The 9,734-nt window shown below is 52.3% G+C and overlaps 1 protein-coding gene across 1 annotated transcript; it reads right to left on the bottom strand.

The window, feature by feature from the left end:
* Positions 1-118: 118 nt before the first annotated feature.
* On the bottom strand, positions 119-8,245 carry IGSF8 (immunoglobulin superfamily member 8). Its single transcript, XM_020979598.2, has 7 exons — positions 8,012-8,245; positions 3,879-4,253; positions 2,762-3,223; positions 1,893-2,300; positions 1,139-1,552; positions 698-830; positions 119-450 (listed from the first exon to the last, which is right to left on the bottom strand). Exons 1-6 carry the CDS (start codon positions 8,061-8,063, stop codon positions 715-717), a joined length of 1,827 nt encoding a protein of 608 aa, XP_020835257.1. The 5' UTR covers positions 8,064-8,245; the 3' UTR covers positions 119-450; positions 698-714.
* Positions 8,246-9,734: the final 1,489 nt, after the last annotated feature.

The raw sequence follows: 9,734 nt of genomic DNA on the forward strand, positions 1-9,734 counted from the left end.
TTAATTTATAGGCCTGTCGGTCTTTACTATCTCCCATCTATGGCCCCCTCTACATATACATTAACACTAATTCTTTCTACCTCCTTAGGAACAGAAAGAAGAAGGATATGCCTAGGACCAGATTTTATTAAAAAAAAAACTTTATTCACATTTTAGAAAAACCATTTTTGGGGTAAGGAGTTAGGGAATGTCCATGGAAAAGGGGAAAGGTCAGAAAAGAGCCAGGATTTGGGGGGCACTGGAGAGGAGGGCACTGATCTCCAGTTGAGGCAAGTAGAAGGATTGGGGCCATGCCTGCAGCTTTGGAAAACCTCCCAGCCTGGCAGAGCAAAGGGGGAAATCCTGGTCCCCCCAAATAAATACAAAGGGCTGGAGACAGAAGGGCCAGATTGGGGGTATAGGGTAGACGAAGTTTAGGCAACCGATGTTGGGCTGGAAGACAGCTTGTACCTACAGAAACAAGAGAAAGAGTTGAGGGAGGATGTAAAAAGTGAGCTTGGGCTTCTTCTCCCACCCAGTCTCATTATCGTACATAGCCTGATACCCCAAAGGAAAACAGCCTTGAATGGACATGTGAGATCCTGGGGCAAGGACACAGGGTAGAACTAAGGCACCCAATGTCATAGGCTCTCTTCCAGTGGGAAAAGGTCAGGAGGATAAGAAATAGCTATTATTTCCAGGGGTCCCAGGACCTCACCATGGTGGGGTTAGCGTTCACCGCTTTCTCAGTCTTTTCATGAAGCAACAAGTGACAGTGCTAAGGATGGTGATGCCTGTGACCAGGGCAGCCCCTGTACCCACCAGCAGGGGCACAAACAGAGTATCCAGGGCTGAAAAGGAAGAAAAAAAAAAAAAGAGGATCTGTCAGTGACATTCTTGCCCCTTCCCCCCACTTTTTGTACCTTTGCTCTTCCCCAAATCTACTCCTCTGATTCCCAGTCAGCCCTCTACCTACAGCAGTCTCTGCTCCCACAGTTCGTGGTATGATTTAGGGGGCTCAAAAATAATTCTCATTTCTAGAAATCCTCCAAGGTTTAACAAAGTATCTTCCTCCCAATAGCCCTATAAGGTGAGGGCAGGAGTCAAAGTTGAATGGGTGGGGGTCACAGTATAAGGGTTATTGAGGGAGGTTACTCACGAAGGGTGTAGGGGTAGACAGTGATGGGCTCAGAGCGGGCACTGCCTGCTTGGTACCAGCTGTAGTCAGTATGCTGCACCCAAGCGCTGGGGGCACAGTGGTATACTCCCTCATCCTGTGGCCCCAGCTCATGTAGTCTCAGTCGGTGGCTTCGGGGCCCAACCTGCTCCACGCTGACAGCACCGCCACCTGGCCGGATCCCCAGCTCTGCCACACCATCCCGGCCTATGCCACCAACCAGCTGGGGAGGGGATGGAACCAGGCCTGGCTCCCCTAACCTCTCCACCCACCAGTTGGCAGCCAGCCGTAGTCCTGGGGGACCCCCTGTCACAGAGATGTTGCAGAACAGGGAGGCCGTCTCTCCCCGGTACACTGTGCCCCCTGCCAGCCATGCCACAGCTTCCAGCACCACACCTGTGATGCACAGAAGCATAAGGTCGGGGGGGGGTTGCTGGCCCAGGAAATGCCTAGAGGACTTGGGGGAGGAGCAGGAAGTTATGGAATATTAACCTTTCCCTGCTCTATCCATTATTCTGCATAAACCAGTTTTGGACAAGGAGGGAATCACTTTGGCAGAAAAATGGACAGTGGAGACAAAGGTATTACTTGGACAGAGGAAGAAGGGAAGGTTTTCCTGGAAATCTCTGGGAGGGTGATTTACTACCTGACTCAGGGCATCCTCAGGTGACTCCCCCTCTTTTAGGAACCTTCATGCCAAGGGTTACACCCCCTCAGTCCCTCTGTACCTTCTTACCTTCTTCCCTCACATGCACAGGGAGAGGCCGAGAACGAACACTGGCGGCCTCTCGAAGCCGGGCCCCACGTCCCCGAACATAGGCCCGTGCCAGGCAACGGTATGTGCCCGCATCACCAGGCCTTGCCGCCTCCAGCCGCAGACGGTAGGTAATAGGTGCCACCTTTTCCATGGAGATATGTCGGTCTTCATAGCCTGGGCCCAGGCTGCCTATGCCCTCCGTGTCCAACTGGGCCACTAGACGCCCAGGACCAGGGGCCCCTGCAGGTGCCATCTCCCAGCCCACGGAATAGGCAGCATGAGGCCCTGGTGGGGGTAGTGCCCCCGATACATTACACAGCAGCTCTAGGGGTTCTCCGGGGCCTACCCGCCGCTCCCCAGGGCCCACGACTACGGCCAATTGGCTGGCTGAAACATACAATGCCGGGGGGGGGGGGAGTCAGAGAAGAAAGAAGTGATTACTAAGTAGTCAGGGCATAGGATTCTTCAACCTCACAATCATGACTTGAGTTTGTCCTTCAAAATAATATCCTTAAGACACATTTCACCCGCATCCTCCCTCTTGGGGCATTTTTGTGGTTATGAGGAAAAGACAAATAGAACAGACTACATCAGACAACCCTCCCTTCATCCTTAAGCCATGTGCCTCAGGCTTGACCACTGCCAATTCTAGCTACCCACATACGGGGAAGGCCCAGAAGCAGGCAACTAGGACATGAATACCAACCCACCCTGCCCTCCCCCCAGGAAATGGGTCTCTAGAACCAGCCTGGGCTCATCTTGCTCACTCTAGAAATCCCTGCCCCAGTTCCTGCTGTGCCCACTTTAATACCAAGCCAGATGCCTACCTGGGTTGTTAGAACACTCACCAAGGGTCTGCACATCCACATGGGCCAGCACTGCCCGCTTTTCCCCAATCTGGGCCCAGCTGCCATCAGGGTCTTGGATCCATTCAGCAGCAGTGCAGTGGTAGGTGCCAGCATCCTCCTGCTGGGCACCCTCCAGCACTAGCCGGTACCGTTCAGCCCCCTCTTTGCTCAGCCGCAGCTCGCCCATGGTCAGTTGTTCAGCGTAGGGTGCCCCAGCCTCCACTGCCAGGTCAGGTCGAAGCCCTACCACCTCTTGTAGAGTTGCTCTCCCCACAGGCGCCTCAGGCACTGCCCTCCCAAAGGACACTGCCAGGTGCGTGTGTTCCTGCGTGCTCGTCTGAGCCACACAGCCAAGGGCCAATTCCTGGCCCTCGGACACTACCAGGCGTGGAGGCGAGGATGAGCCTTGGCGGCCTCGGGGCCCTGGAGGGGCAGCGGACACCTGCAACACATCTGGCAGGACTAAGAGAGAACGGCTAGAGTGAGGATTGTGGTTGTGCACATGAGAAAGCTGAGACCTTAGGTTGCTTATACATACATACATGTACATGTATGTATGTGCATGTAGGTAGATAGGTATGTTTTATTACCCCAAACAGATAAGAAAAATCTTAAGAGGGTAGGCAAAGTTCCCTCTTCTCTAACCAATCTGGGCAGAGCTCTCCAAGTTGCAGAGAAACTCCAGTAGCCCTCCCTTTCTGGGGACTCCCTGGGGCTTTCCCAACCAGACCAAAAAGGGAAGAGATGACCAGACTGACTTCTTTTGAAAGGCAGTATGGTAGTATGGGAAGAATACTGGCCTAGGAGACCGTGGGTCTGAGTTCTAGCCTTAGCTCTGCGAGGGCTTGTTTCCTCATTGATAAATAGTTGCATTCAATCTTTAAGGTCCCTTCCACAATGATTCCTTTTTTTTTTTTTTAGGCAATTGGGGTTAAGTGACTTGCCTAGGGTCACACAGCTAGTTAAGTGGGAAGTATTTGGTCTGAGGCTGGTTTTGAACTCAGGCCCTCCTGACTTCACGGCCAGTGCTCTATCCACTGCACCACCTAGCTGCCCCTTCAATGATTCTTTAATAGAGAGAACACTCCATCCTCACATGCCCCAGCAGCCCTGGTACCTCTCAGTTCCACCTTGCCACTGTAGCTGCCAAGGTAGCGGGCATCGGTAGATGGTGTGTAGCACTCATAGACACCAGCATCTTGGGTCTGCAGGCGTGAGATCCGAAGCATCACTGCATCGCCCCGGAGCCGCTGCACCTGAATATCGCCCGATGCCACCCGGGGCCCAAATATAGCATATGGGAAGCGGCTGTCCCGTGTGCTGATGATGTCCAGTGCTGACTCAGGCGCCTCAGGTCGGTATAGAAACCACTCAAAGTCTTGCTGTGAGGGGCCCTCGTAGTTGCTGACATTGCAGGAGATGGAGATGGCAGTACCTGCCACTCGGTACAGAGGTCCCTTAGGCACCACCACCTCCCGAGCACCACACACACCTGCAGTGAACATTGGCATGTCAAGGATGACAGGCCCCTGATCTGAAAGGCTGTTCACCAGCAGGGGACCTAGGGGGATATTGGGAGAGAGGGCATCTGGGTCTTCATCACAAGTGAAAGCGGCTGGGCAGAAGAGACTTATTCCCTACTTCATTCTTCCTAGAGCACTCTGTTCTGTTTACCATCACCATGCCCCCTTCAGAGATGGCATTGTGAGGGTGGAGGAGGGTTTCCCTGACTGTGGGATTCCCAGGGTGGGAATGGGCATTTCCTATCATGTTTTCCACTGACACCAGCTTGCCCCTTGCCCTTTAAGGATGGGAAATGAGAGAAGGTCTGGTTCAGAAGGCTCCATTGTCTCAGCTGCTCATATTAGTAGGGGCTGTGCCACCTGGGGCCATGGAACAATGGAGCCAGTAGCCCCGAGCTGGGCAGGGCCTGGACGCAGATGGAGTCATTTCTCCTCCGGGGACAATGCGCTGTCCCCCACTACTACCCTGTCCAGCTGTGGACGGTGAGCTCACTGATTTCTCCACCTCGACAGACAGATACCCCTGCAGCTGAGTCCATCAATGCCAAAGCCTGCCCCCATGAGAGCCATTATGCTATCCTCCCCTCCCATAAAATCTTGACATCTCTTCTCCAACCCCTCTGCCAGCCTCCCCAACTTATCTTACTGCTGTTGGCCCCTTCTGTCTCCCAAGGGCCTAAACAATAGAGCCTGACTTGCATGGTGATTTGCATTAATTTACATATTCATTTCATGTCAAGCTTCATGTCAACTCTCTCCTTACCCTCTCTCTGAAGTTCTCATAGGCTGAGCACCTCCCCCCTATGGGAGAAGGGGATAAGAAGGGATCCTCACAGACTGCCAACCCCCCCCCCCAAGACATTCCTTGTTGAGCTCTACTTTGGATGAGTTCCCTTTCCTTATTTCTTCCACAGTGCCTTCTGTTCCAGGGCAGCCTCATTTTCGGATATTTCTCTAGTTATCTTCACCTTTCCAGGTTCCCAAGGGAGTGTCCCTGGGGATTAAGGTTGGAGGGAAACACAGAGGCTGATGAAATCTCGGGGTGAACTGTCAGGGCCCGATCCCACTGATGAGAAAAACCTGGGCTCTTACACCCCCCTAACCAATTAGTGTTCCAGGCCCCTTCCGTATGGAATTCTGAAGCCACTTCCTATTCACCACATTCTAACAGGGACCAGGAACTAATGAGGAGGCTCGAGAATCTTTGGTTCTCAGTTTGCCCCAACCATCTCTAACATTCTGTAATACTGACAGCTTCTTCTTCCTGACCTGACCACCTAAGGGTCGAAAGAATAGGGGGAGGATTAGAAGAAGGACGGGTACAATTCGTCAATGCCAGGCACAGAGTAAATGCTTAACAGATGTTTGTTGACTGATTGATAGTAGATGCAATAATACCTCAGCCTTTACAGTTAAATCATTCTACATGCATTTTCTCATTGTATACTTAACAACTGCCCAGTGGGAGAGGTTCATGTAAGTATTATCATCCTCATTTTGTAGGGCTTAGAGAATTTAAGTAATTTGCCCAAGGCTAGTAAGGCTTAATTCTCTTTCCGCTTTATACCACTGTTTCCATTCCATTACAACTCAACATTAACGGTTCTATAAGCATGGGCAAGTCACCCCACCACTCTAGGACTCAATTTCCTCATCTGTAGAATATAAAATTTAGATGAGATTATTTCTCAGGTCCCTTCGGGTTCTAGAATGTTATGAGTCTGTGAGTCAGAAGGGCCCAGCCTCCAGCTGGTTTCATAACCAGGAGACAATAAAGAGACCCAACCACTACCAAGTTACCCAACTGCACCAGGTCTGGCCTTCTGTTTATAAGCGAGGTTCTTCCCCCTCCCAGTCCCCTATACCTGCTTGTTGATGCTCCAAGATCCCCATGGGAAAGTACCCCTCATCTTTGGAATTGACCCACTACAAGGTCTACCCTAGCCTACTTCCTGTCCCTCCTCCTACACTCATCCTCCCCCTCCCCCTAAAAAAAACCCTTAGGACTCCTGCCTGAACATCATACTGCCAGCTGGGAAAAGCAGGCTATGTGCTAAGCAACCATTTCCTATGGGTCTCTACTTCCCCAACTGCCCAGCTCCAGGGACAGGTGGGGAGGAAAAAGACATCCTCCCCCAACCACCATGACCCAAGAGTCCACTCAGCCAAGCTGAGGGTAAGGCAGAGGAATTTGGGGACATCACGAAGCATCAGCAGATCTCTGGCCTAAAAAAGGAGACTAGGGCAATTATTACTGACACCTTATCAATTCAGACTCAAATACTGAAGTAAATCCTGGAAAATGAGATGGGGTATCAGTTTTCCCAAGGTTCTTACAAACACAATGTCTTACTTCCCCCAACCCCCTGACTTCTCCAGGAAGACCCCACATGCAGGCCAAACAAACCTGAACTGGCTATTGACTGGCATCATATCGTATTGTACATGTTCCCACGGCAGCCTTTCAACCCTGCTTGACAGTAGGAAGGCACAAGGCCCAAATTTCCTGCCTGCACTGGGTAGCTCTACTCACTGCAATGCCAGGGGCAAACGGTGCTTAAAGATTTTAGGATTAAAGACTCCACAGCGACCAGGCTGATGTTATCAGAGACTGACTTCCCCACATCCCTCCTTGCCAACATATTCTGAGCCCTAGACTCAGTAAGATTGGAGGATGGGGTGGATTAGAGCAAGGCTTTGTGTTATTAAGACAGTCCTCACAACTGCCCAGGGCCTAGCCACTTAACTGCAACTGTGAATGGAGTGGACAAATGGTCCAGGAAGGGAAGTAAGGGTAAGAAACCTATAATAGTGTGGACAGTGGGGAGGAGGGAGGGAGGGAGAGAGATGAGAGAGCTGACTAGAGAAGCCGTGAAGAGCCTGAGGAAAATTCGGAGAGAGTTAGAAGCCTTCGGTTAGAGGAGGAGGGCAGAAAGAGGAGAATGGGGATCTGGAAAGGAGTACCAAGCTTCGAGGGGTCTGGAAAGCTGGGACAGTAAAGGGAACAGAAAGACGGAACCCAGAGTTGGCAAAAAAGGGGAAGGGATGCTAGAGGGGTCACTGTCCCTGAGGAAACAGCCTTCTACTGAAGTCAAGGGGGCAATTAAGGGAGACTTCAAAGATTATGGGCAGTCAGCCCCTTGGCCTCCTGCCAATTCTGGGGCAATTACAAGGGCGGGCACTGCCCACGCCTAAGCCAGGCACAGAAAGCTGCAGTGCTCCTAGGGTCTGGCTATGCTGGTACAGACAAGCGCAACCGGGGTGAGGTGGAGAGAGGTCGCCCATGGCATCTCAGAGATTGGCCACAGCGTTATAGTTCGGTGGGGTAACTCCTTCACTAGCTCCTCACCCTGTCCTCCACCAAACAGCTGGAGAGGAGGAGCCTGGAGCTGGGAAACCCCTTTCCCTCCCACTACACCCTCTTCCTAATCGGCTCAGCTGGAGGCCACAGAAGCCAGCTAGGCACAGTCCTGCGCGCACCCAAGCCTGGATCTGGAAAAGTCCGGGGGGCAGTCAGTGCGGGTCTAGAGGCCCACAGCAGGGGCTGAAACTACCTGCCATCCCCACCGGCCCCAGGGAGACTGAAAATGCCCTGGTCCTTGCCAAGGCTGCCCGCCCGCAACAGCCGCAGGGAAAGGGGAAGGGGCAAGGTTCAGGTGGGAGGGGGATGACCCGGGCGGGCAGCACGTAGGGCAGTACGGGGAGATCCGCGGCTCCTCTTTCTTACCAAGCATTAGGAGCAGCAACAGCCGCCGCGGCGTGCGCCCGGAGGCTCCCATACTGCGCGCTGCAGAATCCGGGGAGGATCCGGGGGGCGGCTCGGGCTCTGGGGGACCAAGGGCTCGGGGGGCGCATGCCCGGCTGGAGAGAGTGAGGTGAGCCAAGCCGGAGCAGCCGCCTCCCCTCCTTTCTCTTCCTCCTCCTCCCCCTCCTCCTCTTCCTCCTCCCGCTTTCCCTCTCCCTCCCTTCGGGCTTCTGGGCCTGGCCGGCCCCACCTCCGCCTGGCAGGGCTCCGCCCAGGCTCCGCCTCCGCCCAGCCTCTCCCCCTTCCCCTTCTCTGGGGGCCAATGCTTGGAACTTCTCTCCAGTCCTGATTCCCAGGATCCCGTGCTCCTCGCTCCAATCCCTTCTAGCTTGCCCCAAGGTCCTCGCTAGCCCCCCAACTTAAGGACAGGGGCGAACCCCTTGCTAGGGGAGGAAGAAATTAAGAGCAAGTGGCCGTCAGGGAGAGTTTGGGGGCCAGCTTGGAGTCCAGCTGTTTCCTGCTGGGCCTTGGGGCCTTCCCAGCTGGCTGGGAGTGCCTAGGTGGGGTGAGGGCTGGGGCAGGAGGGTCTGGAGTAAGAGAATGGGTAGGCTCAGAAGGAAGGTTGAGAGTTCACTTAAAGCTTCATGAAAGTATGAAAATCCCCTGATTTTGGTTTCCATCGCTGCTAGAAAAAGAAAGAGAAAGAGAGAAGAAACTTTTGCAACAGGAGCAATTTAGTGTAGGTCGAAGAACTGCGTCGGGGGTGGGGCGGGGAGGGTGCTTGCTGCCTGAAGGTTCAGGCAGGGTGAGAGGATCCATCTAGGTTCCTTCCTGTCTGGCACTTGTGATTCATAGAAAAAGAAGATTTAGAAGTTGAAAAGAGGGACCTAAGATAGACATCATCTAATTCAGCCGCTCATTTTTGCTGAAAAGGAAATTGAGGCTCAGAGGTGGGCAATGACGACCTTGTATTCCTTTTGCATGTATTCTCAGTATACCGGTATGTACATTTTGTCCACTTCATTAGAATGTAATCTCCTTGAGAACAGGGGCTGTTTCACTTCTGTTTTTGTACCCACGTTGCTTAGCACAGTGCCTGGCACTTAGTAAAAGATCAATAGATGTTGATTCATTGGTTCCTTGTTTTTCCTCACTAGTAATAACCTGGCCCCTTATCATTAGCATCTATGGGAGGCACATAGGCAGCTGGATCCTGCTCTAAGCGGTTCTGGAGCTGCAGGAATCTTGCAGACAAGAAGTGACTGTACGAGGAGGCAGTTCATAAGAACTGGGAGGAAGCAAAATAAAGACAGAATTTCATTTCTGGGCCTCGTTAAGAAAGATATCCTTAGTGGCTGAGAACTGAAAGCCTCTGAGAAAGAGCTTGAGACCTCAGAACAGAGAAGGAAAGCTTCCTTATTTATCCTCTCCAGTCCTTTTCTCCTTCAAGCACCTCCAGGACCCAGCCAGGGTTAAGGGGACAGAAAGAGCAGAGTCCTCATTTTTACTGACATTCTGGCATTGAATTTGAGAAATTAATGCAGCACTCTGAAGGATCCCAAGCTGCACCCTGCTGCAGAAGCCCATCTTTTTTAATATCAATATTCTCCTTGGTGAATTATTGTATAACATGTTGAATTAAATTGAATTATGTGATGGTGACTCATGAAACATCATCTTAGAAAAACCAAAATGGTGACTCCAA

This window comes from Phascolarctos cinereus, unplaced genomic scaffold (genome assembly GCF_003287225.1).
Source record: "Phascolarctos cinereus isolate Bilbo 61053 unplaced genomic scaffold, phaCin_HiC Scaffold_5;HRSCAF=322, whole genome shotgun sequence".
Taxonomy (NCBI): domain Eukaryota; kingdom Metazoa; phylum Chordata; class Mammalia; order Diprotodontia; family Phascolarctidae; genus Phascolarctos; species Phascolarctos cinereus.

Coding starts and splice junctions, on each gene's coding strand:
- IGSF8 (XM_020979598.2), bottom strand. CDS start 8,063: ATGGGAGCCTCCGGGCGCACGCCGCGGCGGCTGTTGCTGCTCCTAATG. Junction 2,301..2,761: donor TGTGGATGTGCAGACCCTTG/GTGAGTGTTCTA, acceptor TGTATGTTTCAG/CCAGCCAATTGGCCGTAGTC. Junction 1,553..1,892: donor TGTGCATGTGAGGGAAGAAG/GTAAGAAGGTAC, acceptor TGTGCATCACAG/GTGTGGTGCTGGAAGCTGTG.